The sequence below is a fragment of the Plasmodium cynomolgi genome, chromosome 13 (genome assembly GCF_000321355.1).
Source record: "Plasmodium cynomolgi strain B DNA, chromosome 13, whole genome shotgun sequence".
NCBI classification, from domain to species: domain Eukaryota; phylum Apicomplexa; class Aconoidasida; order Haemosporida; family Plasmodiidae; genus Plasmodium; species Plasmodium cynomolgi.
The window spans coordinates 231,458-243,480 of NC_020406.1; the positions used below are offsets into that span (position 1 = coordinate 231,458).

The window sequence follows — 12,023 nt, forward strand, 5'->3', positions numbered from 1 at the left end:
AAAAAAAAAAAAAAAAGGCAAAAGGGAAAACGACAAACGGTAAGCGGCAAAATCGCAACACACGGGAGATTTTTTTTTTACAAAATGGGAAAGCACCCAAAGTGTACGTTACAAACGTATGTACACTTTGACGAGCAGGAGTGATTAAGTCTTCGAAGAGAATTGAGACAGGGGCGGAAAAGAAAAAAAAAATTCCATCATAGCAGATGGGGATAGGAGAAGTTATAAATGGGTTTAAAATGAGACAAATGCCAACTGAACGGATATCCATTTGGCCATACGCGTGAACCATGGATCCACTTTTGGAGGGTCCACCTATGGGGTCTTTTCCACTTGCACACCTGTTTGGTATTCACCTTCCTCCTTTTGGCCGCGCGGGGGGCGGATATACAACGCCGCGCAACAAATGACACAGTGAAGTACGAAAAAAAAAAAAAAAAAACCCTCGATGCTTAGCTAAACATCACTGCACTGCTGTTCCCACGCCGGGGGGGAGGGGGAAGCCCAAACTACGTCTCCTTCACCACAATTTTGGGGAAGACGTTCATTGTCTGCAGCTCCTGGAAGAGCAATTTGCACGCATAAGGCATCTTTACAAGAGCATTTTTGTCGCATTTCTGACAAAATGTGCAATATGTGTCGTAACCCATCATGCCACAATCTTCACAGATGTACACATCACACACATCACTACTTAACATTAATCGTTCAAGTAACAAATTACTCACACCATATGCTATTAGGCAATCTCTTTCCATTTCACCTAACCGTAAACCTCCTTCTTTCGACCTCCCTTCAGTTGGTTGCCTAGTTAACAGCTGTCTTGGTCCTCTAGCCCTAGCATGGATTTTATCCTGTACCATGTGCTTTAACTTTTGATAATAAATGGGTCCCATAAAGATATACGTTTCTAACGGTTCCCCTGTCAATCCTGAGTACAGCAATTCTTTACTAGAGCAGTTGAAACCATATTTAAACAAAATGGATGCCATTTCCTCAAAGGGGGTACCACTAAAAATAGATCCGTATTTTAATTCTCCATCTAGGACTGCTGACTTGGAGGCAACAAGTTCAAGGAGCTTCCCCACCGTCATACGAGATGGAAAACCATGTGGGTTCATAATCAAATCTGGGCATATACCCGATTCAGTAAATGGCATATCTTCCTGATTAACTAGCAATCCGACAACTCCCTTTTGACCGTGCCTTGAGCTAAATTTATCCCCCAATTCGGGGAGTCTAGTTTGCCGCATAATAATTTTGTAGATTTTTAACCCTTCTGCGTTTTCTGTAAAAATAATTTTGTCAATGTAAGAAGGGTACACACTTTTATATTTAACCTCATTAGATTTTAAATCATTTAAATCGATTTTACTGATATCCTTCACGTGATCTTTGACATTTCTTGGTGAGTATTTATTTATGTACACTTGTCCTTCTTTGAGCAAATAGCCAATGGAGACTACTCCGTCCACATCGAGCGCGTGATATTTTTTAATTTCTTTATTCTGGAACCTTTTCGGTTCATCCCCGTTGGTGTCTGTGCCGTTTTCTACGTGGTCCCCTTCTTCCTTTATGTATTGTCCTGTTGCTGCAAGCTGGTCTTCCTGCGCTTGCCGTTGCTTCTCCTGACGCTGCCTCTCCTGCTTCTCCTGCCTCTCCTTCTCCTGGCGCTGCTGCAGCTTGCTGATGGCGAGGGGAGAAGGCAGGACCAGGTCGTTGGACCCGTTAAAGTACTTCTTCAACTCCACGGCATGCTTCCTCAGAGACATGCACCGTCCGAAGCCCCTATCGATGGAGGATTTGTTCATGACGATCGCATCCTCAATGTCATACCCACAGAAACTCATAACGGCCACGATGGCATTCTGTCCAGCAGGCAATTTTTCAAAGTTAATAAATTCGATGGTCTTGGATTTTACTAGCGGTTTCTGAGGGTACACAAGCAGATACAGTAAAGTATCGCATCGGACGAACTGATTATATCCAATGGCTCCAATGGCTTGCTTCCCCATAGCACATTGATAGGTGTTCCTAGGACTTTGATTATGATTTGGATAAGGAATCAGTCCAGCTACCACACCCAATATTGTCAGAGGGTCTATTTCTAGATGAGTCGTATTCACAGAGATGTCTGACTCGTTCAGCGCGATGAGAAGATTGTTCTGTTCATTCACGTCTATCCACTCGATGACGGAACTTTTAAGTAAATCAAAAAAGTTAATCGTCCCATTTTCTAGCGATACAATATGCTCCTGGGACAACTTGGATTTTCCATTTTCTACAATTATTAACGGTCTGCACAACCTCCCACCATCGGTTGAAATGTAAATAGCGTTATGCAAAAAATTGTCATATATAGAAACGAATTGGCCAATTTTTCCATATCTTCTTAGGCACCTAATTCTCCTCATAAATGTGCGTGGCTTCTTATGCACGCCTAGAAGTATCCCATTAAAGATAACAAAAAAAATTCCCTCCTTGTACATTTCCTCTCCTGTTAAGCTGTCACTGTCTTCTACCCCCAGGGTGTATAATATTTCGATTAGATGTTCATTATTTTCATTATCATTCGTGACATGTGTCATGAGTGCTAAATTTTTAACCAGTCCACAGGATTCCCCTTCTGGAGTATCACAGGGGCATAGAACTCCCCACTGGGATGGTTGCAATGCTCTTGGCCCACTAACCTTTCTACCCTTTTCGAACTGCGAATTGAGTCTAGTCATCATTCCGATGCATGCAATGAAGGATAAACGGGATAGTACCTGTGATACTCCACTTTTTTCCATCTTAAACCTTTTAATATTCCAATTTCCCGTGGATATGGCTGCCTGCATCCCCCTTGTAATGATATCCTTTGGTAAGCTTCGAAAGACATCCGGATAGGTTTCATTTATATTTCCGCTGTACTTCAACTTGGACGTATAATTACTTTGCATGTATTTGCTCAGCGTTTGATCTATCTGTTTCTTTAAGGTGAAATAAAATCGTTTGTACAAATCTTCGAACAGGAGAGATATTAGCTGCCCAGCTAGCTCCAACCTTTTGTTACCATAATAGTCTTTATCATCTAATTCGTTTTTATTATTTGCGCTATCTAGAACCCGTCTAATCATGAGACAGATGCATCTAGCTTTGTTTCTAAAATCATACTTGTTCTTTTGCTGAATGTGAGATAGAAGAACTCTGCTTAGAAAATCCAATCCTTCTTCGATGATGTCCTTTTCATTTTTTACTTGCTTTTCCTTCATGGAACTGAAGAACCCCTTGGCTAGTAGCCTCGGACGAATTTTCTTCCCTATGTAGAGCAGTGCATCTAAATTTGTTTTTATATTCTCACTGTACAACTCGTACAGGGACAGCAAAATCCCGTTCAGGTAATTTCTGTGCGATCCTATCATTTGAAATATTTCCTGGTCGCTCTCGTACCCCATGGCTCTAAGGATAATACACACCCCGATGTCTTCAATGAAGGAGTTGTGCTTTAGGTACAGTTTGTTGTTCTTATAAACGATGGCACATCTACTCTTCGACTCCGCTGTCGTAGATGTGATGGTTGCACAGATATTATGTTTTATATCCATCTCGACAATGATTCTATTTTTTGACAACTGCTCCTGCATCAAAAGAACCCTTTCAGTTCCTTTAACGATGAAATACCCCCCAGGATCATATGGACACTCACCCAATTTCATCAGTTCTTCTTCACTTTTGTTATGTAGAATGCATATATCACTTCTCAACATGACAGGGAGTCTCCCAATCTCGACATTATTCTTTCTAATTATGTTACTACCTTTTACATATTCCACATCTACATAGATGGGAGCCGAGTAGGTTAAGTCTCTTTGTCGACATATTTGTGGAGTCAAGCTTGTTTCTATCATATTTTCTTCAACAGAGGGTCTACCTACAAATATATCTAAAAATTCGACATAGAAATGCTCGTCTATATCTGATTTTAAAATCTTATTTGTCGTTGCATTCATTATTGTTTTTATTTCTTGCTTGATGAAATAGTTATACGACTCGATGTGCTGTTTAACCAACCCCTTCACTTTTAAGTATGCTGGTAGCAGCTTCCATTTTTCGGTCAAATTTTTTATATCCTTTGATTCTTCATATATCTTTTTGTTATGTTCCCTACTTCTTACGACAAGTTCAGAGAAGCTATTTTCTTCTTTGTTTTTCTTTCTGTTGGGGATAGACCTAGGGTCGTCAAAATAGATGGGACCTGCATCCAATGCTTCGCTCTTTACCCTCTCATGCTCCCTACCGTTTGGTTTATTCTCCCTAAATTGGCCGAACGGCTGGTTAACCGCTTCAACCTGGTCGCTGCGTTGCGTCAACCCCAGGGGGGCGTACCCCTCGCCGATGTTATCCTGCTTTTTTACATTCTTCCCCAGAGAGGCGCTCCCCCTACGGCTCCCTTCACCCACATTCTTATACTCATTTATGTCGCCTGCCTGGACGATGCTGCTCATCTCATCGTCCGATTCGCCGATCTTTATTTTAAACTTTTCTTCGCTCCCTCTTTCGTCCTTTTGCCCAAGGATAAGCGGGTCTTCTTTGGTACCCTTGATTCCCTTGGCTTCCATAACTTCGCGAATTTCCTTGGCTTCCTTGCTCTCCTTCACCCTGTGGCCAGGTTCACCCTCCTCTTTGGCATCTGCCGGCTTGCCCTCCATCCCGTCGTTCACCTCGACGTTGTCTTCATTGTTCTCCTCCGTTTTTCCCTTTCTTTTTTTCGCCTTAATTCGTATGACCCCCTTCATGGTGGTACTCCGCGGGCCTCAGTTTGGAAATTTCTCTAGAGCAGCTACCACACTACAGCGCCTCCTCTTATGATGTCCCTCCAAATACAGGCGCAGAAAACGATGTAAACTCGCTTGGTGCACCTACGCCTCCGTAATAGATACACAGGTATACACCCCTACGGCTACTTAACTGTGGGCCTTGTATCATTCGCTAAAATTCGCTAACTTTTGTTTGCTCACACGTAGGAGTTGCGGCGGTTCGGGTTACTCAATCATTTCGCATAATTTATCAGAAGTAGAAATTTACTTAACTTTTTTAAAAGCAATGATTTGAGAATCTTCTCAGCTTTGCATCTCTCCCTGTGGTCACATGTTTTTCTCCCCTGCTGCGTTTGAACTAGCCAAAATGAGAAGCTCCGCAAATGATCCGGGCTTGGATAAAACTGGCACGTTGGCTCCTACGACCGACCAGAAGGCCATAACTGATACCCGTTTTATCTCTATTTTTTTCTTAGCAAAATGGCTAAGGGGGATAGAAAAAAAGAGGACCATTCGAATATGCATACCAACGTGCATAATATGTACATAATTTACACGTATGCGTGGTGGTATGGCTTGTGGAGCAGGTTTAGGAGTGAACTTTCATTCATCTGCCACAGCTTTTCGATTTTTTTTTTTTTTCTTGCTTCATTCCACCTGTGCAGTAAAATAAATTGGCGCTATTTTTTTTTTGCCCACGTTGTAATTAGCCCTATGTTCGCACATGCAATACAATTGTTCTTTTGCGGTTTGCGCTGGTGCGGGAACCACCCGATTTGGTTTGATGTTGATATATGAGACCCTTTCGCAACGATGCCAAGTTAGCACGAATGCATAGGGAGAAGAACACATCCGTTCGTGTCACCTGCGTGGGAAATTATCGGCGGTCGCTGCTACTGTCGCTGTTTCTGTCGCCATTTCTGTCGCCGTTTCTGTCGCTCCTTCCCTCGGTGCTCCTCCCGCTGCTACTCCCGTTGCTTCATTTGGGGTTCCGCCCCTTTTGTCGCCTCGAATTTCGCCCTAAATGATTTACCGCTTTTTCAGAAGGAATAAACTTGGAAGGTTTTTTTTTTTTTTTTTTTCTTTATCTAAAGAGATCACCCATTTTTCTCTGTACCATTTTTTTGCCGCTTTAGAAAAAAAAAAAAAATAAAAATAACCTCACTATGAGCTTTCCAAATGAAGGAGAAAAATATTTGGGCTCGTGTGAAGGACATTTGGTGAGTAATTATCCCAGCGCTGTTGACTTACGTGGTGAAAAGTATAGCCGCTTTTGTTCATGTATAATCAGGTTCCCACATATACATATACGTCCTTACATACACTTGCACAGATCACACGCGGTGGGAGCGCTGCGGCACTCACTTTACCCCAAACGCGCCTCACAGTGTGATCAGCCCACAGGGAAAAACTGCCGTGGTAGCCAACGTTTGTTCCACACTTCAAACACGTTCCAAAGAGGGCTCACTCATACACATGTCCACATAGAGAAGCACAAATGGGTTTACCCCAACCCTAGATGCCATTCTTAACTCATCATCGTGGCACCGCCGAGTGAAATATTCCCAAACCGAATGATAGGCAACGCGTTACAAATTTGAAAGAGAAAATGCTTACTGTTTGTCTTGCGCGACATGCAACGTGGTACACACAAAAAGGGCTTTCCATGGATGAACCGATCCGTGGCGCGCTTTTTTTTTTTTTTTCCTCTGCCCCTGGGGGAATTACCCAACCGAGGCACATTTTGATCGTCGCTGAACTATTCAGTGGAGCGAAAATATAACGTTTTGGAAAAATGAGTTCGTAACATTTTTATACAATTAAAAAAGGGGGCATCGCTGGCGTGGCTTGGCGATGACACATCGGGGTGACAACACTGCAGGGGATGGGATGAGCAGACGGGCGTACATCCCCTAGCCACAGACTGGAAAAAAGGGAAAAACTGCCAAGTGGGCCACGCAGCTACAATTTATTTGGAAGCACCCACGCACGAAAAGGGTGACAGCTGGCGCATTGTGGCGCAATGAGATTATACGATTATACGACTGTACGATTATACGATTATACACGCAGCACAGGGCACAACACCGTGCGTGCATCAAATAGGGGGGGCGCCGTCGTTTGACTAATGGGTTAAAAAAAAAAAAAAAAAGCACCACCTCGAAATATAGTAAAATGCGCCTCTTCAAAATGGCCAAAAAACGTCTCTCCTAGACGTGCCATTCAAATGGCATCGATGTCGATTTCCTCCTCATCGCCCGTGTAGTTGATACCATCTTTGGCATCCAAAAATATTTCGTCCTCACACTTTTCACTCTTGGAGTCTTCAAACGCCTTATCGTTTTCGTTCGTAACTGCATTGTTGACACCACCCCCGTTGCGGGTTTCCCTACTCTTGTCATCATTATTTCGCAAAGACTTCACTTTGTAGCTAGTCATGTTGCTATTCACTGGGTTACTAACTTGGCTCTCTTCCTCCTCCGACTCATCTTCATCAGATTCGTTTTCCTTCAACCAACTAACGAAATGTTTCGCCATACATTTGCATTTATTGTAACACTCCACGTAGTATTTATTTTTCTCATCAAGGCTATCAGAGCTGTTACTCCTTTCAAACAAGGCTGTCGCAGAGCTGCTAACCTCATACCGTTTAATAATGTCCTTGCTTTCGAAGATATCATTATTGTACAAAATTTGTAAAATATATGGGTAAATAATAAGTGCGTTTTGAGCCACCTTGTTAACATAGTACTCCAGGGCTAGAAAAATATCCGTAACGGTAACAGACGTGTCGTTTACCTTCTTTATATATTTGATATATTTTTGTAATAACTCTTTGGTTATTTGATTGTCGAACAATGCAGAGAGGCAAATAAAAATTCTACACTTGGAGTCGAAGCTCTGAGATACCTGCAGAACACGAAGTTCCTCGCAGAAATCATTGTCACTTATATTTGGGAAGGTAACAAATAGGGTCCTCATTCTGTCGATAACTTCTTTAATTTCTACACTGTCAAAATGGAGTGATTCTTTTTCTAATACAAAATTTTCTTCTGTTTTGTTTTTCTTTTTATCTTTTTTTTTCGATTTTTTGTCTTTTTTAATATTTCCATTATTTGTTGGATTACTTTTATCTGTGTCTAGTTCATCCGAACTATCATAGTCTCCTCCAGAGTGTAGTATTCCATTTCTCGTTTCTTCATTTTTGTCTCCCTTTTCTGTTAATCCTCCTCCTTTGTCACTCTTCCCCTTACCATTTTTCTCCATTTTTTTATCTTTCGTTTTTTTCTTTTTACCTCCAACGGTGCTTATCTGGGGGGGATTCTTAATCATGTAGGTAGCAATTTTGTGAGAATTATTTAGTTCGCCAATATTTCCACATGCATTACATTTACAGATTAGGAAACCTTTTTTAACGATGATGTCCGTTTCGGGTAATAAACAGTGAGGGCAGAGGACATACATTTCGATAAACTTGTCCAAAATATTTACTAAATCGTTTTCCTTGTGGGCACCATTTACAATTGCTTTTTCTTCATTCTCTTCAAATTTTACCATAGTTCCTAATTCGCATCCAAAAAATTTCGTGGGGTACATAGGAGGTCTCTTCAACGACCTCGCGATTTCCCCCATGTTCGCGATGTTCGTCCTGATGCCATTTCCTCTTCCCTCAATTTTGGATATCAGCTTGGGCATCTTGTATCTGTAATTTGGATCGTTTCGATCCCGAGGGATGTTAATGTACGACATTTTCGCTCACAGGTGGTGCGGTTAAATGATTCCAGCTCCTTCTCCTCTCGCCTCTACGCGTTCAAGCTGCAATAAGGTGTATGCAGACTGATATCTTTGGCAACGTCTCTCTGTCCCCGCTTAAATTCTTCCTCTCTTCTTCCTCTCTTCTTCTTCTTCTTTAAAGCGCTCCCGACTGGGTGTCAAGCTGATTCGACCCCCTCACCGAACGTATGGACACAAATGGCAGGTGCGTGCTCACGAATGTGCACATAAGCTTATATTACGTGCACTCACACAAAAAAGCCTTCGTCACAGCGCACCGTAGTTAAATAATATTGACAGGCTCTCCACACGCAAGGAGTATTCCTTGGGCAGAAACTAATACATACAACAAGGAAAGGGAGGGGGGGAGGAGAAATTCACGAATGGGCAAAGCGGTACACACATACATACACATACGCGTAAACATACGCATAAATATACGCATAAAAATAAACACACAGATGCACTGAAAAACGGCGCTGTGGGGATTACGACGCGAATGGTATCATCAACGCAGTTCGGGAAAACGTTCCTTTGATCAGCTCAGTGTGTACTTTACGAGAAAAATGGTGAATGCTCTCCTGCTGTTCGCGAAACCTGATGATTTGGCTCTCTGGGCACTCCTCAAGGGGGGAACGAACTTATACGAATACACATAAATAACTAATGCTGCTTCTCACCACACTTTGTCCTCCCTGGGAAGCGAACCCCTAAGATGTATATGTCACTAAACAAGCTGTGCTGTGCGCGCTTATGTACATGAGCGTAACGGCTAAACATCACACAAACACACGTACAACTCCCATAAATTAACTCCAACTTGCAGGAGACAAATTGGTGACATTAAAAAAAAGGGGCACTATACAGGAATATACGGGACATGCAGCTATGCGTAACGTAACACAAAGGTACATAATAGGAATGTATGCTCTGTATGTACACTGAGTGAAGGAGCTAAAATGGTGAACTGCTAACTTCATAAATGAGCATTTGCTTCTCCCTGGTGAAAATAAGCACAGGCGACACTTACAGGCACGCCGATGACTCCGATGACTCAGTCTGATAATTGCAAATCAGGTTTGTGCTCTATCCGCGTGGTGCATAAGGCACATAAAGTATCACAAAATTTCGCATATAAAAAAATATGTGCATTTGGGTTTTCCGCTCTGCCTTCCCGTGTATGCGTATACCTATGTGTTCACGAACGTGTACGTACAGAAGGTGCCTGTGCAGGACTGCTAAAGGGGTCCCTTGCTGCTGTTCAAACGAAATGGTATTTTTTCCCTAGATCATTGTGTGTTGAGGTAAATCTGGCGTTGTTCCTCTATTCTAGACGCCGCTACTTCGCCACTACTTCGCCACTACTTCGCCGCTACTTCGCCGCTACTTCGCTGCTACTTTGCCTATGTGCACACTCTTTCCGAAGACGGCCAAACGATTGACCCATTCTATTCGGGCCGTTAAAATCGCTCCGCTCCTGAGACGAGTCTGGTGTGTTGCCTAGCCTGATACCACGTACCTTCGAATCACTGTTCATTCATCACTACTCATAAGTACTCGCTTTGTGTAGCTTTCTATAAAATATTTGCTCCACACTATTCGATGAAACAAACTCATACATCTTACTTCTGGGCGCAAACGCTGTGAAAATTTTATTCTTCAAACGAGAGTAAAACCACACATGAACTGTGGACAAATGGGCACAAAAAAAAAAAAAAGGCGAGTTGACGCAAACACAGATGATGCTGCTGCGTATATAATCTTACACATTACGACGTGCAGACCACTCACTAGGCCTCTAACTCTACGTCTCCCTTTATACCCATACAAAGTTTCATTCTTAACTGTTGCACATAGATACGGTTCTACTGTCAACAAAAGTGATGCTCAATTTTGGGTTTATTTTCTTGAGAGGCATAATTGAGATATTGGTTCAGGCACGAGAGGGAGAAGGGAAAACACAAAAAGTATTTACAATGTTCATGTAGGTTTCTTCTTATAGGGGTGCAAAACGAGTCACCAAGAATGTAAATACTTCTAGGGTACAAAAAACGAAGACTTTAAAATGCGTTACTAAAAATATTAACATGATAAAATTCCAACACATAACATTCTCAAAATGGCTGTACTACAGAGGTTTTTATAAACTTGTGTAATTGTTGTGTATTTTGTACAGAAGGGTGTAGTGTGTTCGTTACTCTGTTCATGTATGTTTCTGCCTTGGTGAATTTTACCAGTACAATGTAGAGGAGGCTGCAGTAAATGTGTCATCTGTCGAGTGCCTAAAGGGATTTTTATGCTTCTCTTGTTTTATGTTATTATCATTCGCATAATTAATGTATTTAGTATAGCCCAATTTACTTTCACAGTTCGAAGTCTTCATTGACTTTTCTTTACAAGGGTGTACGTTCGTGTTGTCGTGGGGTTTAATCATGCCGCTGATGCGTTTGCCGCGATTGCTGTGTTCGCTGCGTTCGCTGTGTTCGCTGCGTTCGCTGCTATTGACTTTGTTTCGTGTCACGTCGTAGCGTTAAACCTTTTATGCACACAAAACATTCACTGCTGTGCAAAAAAAAGGGCCCTCTCTGCGCGGACAGAAAGTATGCTCTATGCTGACGCGGTTGCGGGGATGTACAAGCAGGAGAAATGCTCACAAAAAAGGAGGGATGCAAACTGTGTGGATGAAATATCTGGGGGAACCCCTTTTCCAATTAAGACGCACACAATTTAACTTTTGAAAAAATAAATAATCCGTATATACATATGTACACGTGTAACACAAATACTTATGCAATGGTGACAGCTTTTTACACCGCGTCGAGGGTATACGCAACGGTGATACCTCTGTGTGGAGGGGGGGGTTACTATATATTTACACTGTTGTTTTAGGAAGAAATAACGACGCAACAAAGCCGCCTCGTGTGCTCAATTACGCATCGTACGCAGTTGAGTGGATACATACATGAGCGCGGGTTGCAACATATCACCATGTACATGCATACGTATGTTACGTACAGGGTATTATTGTACATAACCAATGCAACGCAAAAACGCTTACTACGCGTCAGGGTTCGAGAATAAAGGTACAGTTAAGCAATGATGATACTCCAACGTATACCTTTTTTCTTCCCTCTACTTTTTTATACATTTAAATTTCGTTTTATTTTACTTGAACTTAAGTTAAACTTTCCTGTTCCAAAAAAAAAAAAAATATATTTTTTTTTTTAATATATGTTCGTGTTTTGCTTCAACTGGAAGAAGATTCAATTTTGAATTTTCGTTAATTTGTTTGCAAATGACTTTTACACATATTTCTTACAATATGTACATGGAAAGTATACATTTATTGAATAACAAAATTATACGTTTACGTAAGCATTTTATACTTTGTATATTTTTACATGTATAAATTGTTAATGCGTTTTTTTTTACTTTTTGTATGGGCTAATT

At 41.6% G+C, this 12,023-nt stretch overlaps 2 protein-coding genes across 2 annotated transcripts; both read right to left on the minus strand.

Moving 5' to 3' along the window:
* Positions 1–509: 509 nt before the first annotated feature.
* Positions 510–4,778, minus strand: PCYB_131520 (DNA-directed RNA polymerase III subunit; the record flags this gene model as incomplete). Its single annotated transcript, XM_004224176.1, has 2 exons — positions 510–3,913; positions 4,280–4,778. The coding sequence occupies 2 exons, from the start codon at positions 4,776–4,778 to the stop codon at positions 510–512; spliced, it is 3,903 nt and encodes a 1,300-aa protein (XP_004224224.1).
* Positions 4,779–7,022: 2,244 nt separating this feature from the next.
* On the minus strand, positions 7,023–8,549 carry PCYB_131530 (eukaryotic translation initiation factor 5; the record flags this gene model as incomplete). Its single annotated transcript, XM_004224177.1, has 1 exon — positions 7,023–8,549. The coding sequence occupies one exon, from the start codon at positions 8,547–8,549 to the stop codon at positions 7,023–7,025; it is 1,527 nt and encodes a 508-aa protein (XP_004224225.1).
* Positions 8,550–12,023: the final 3,474 nt, after the last annotated feature.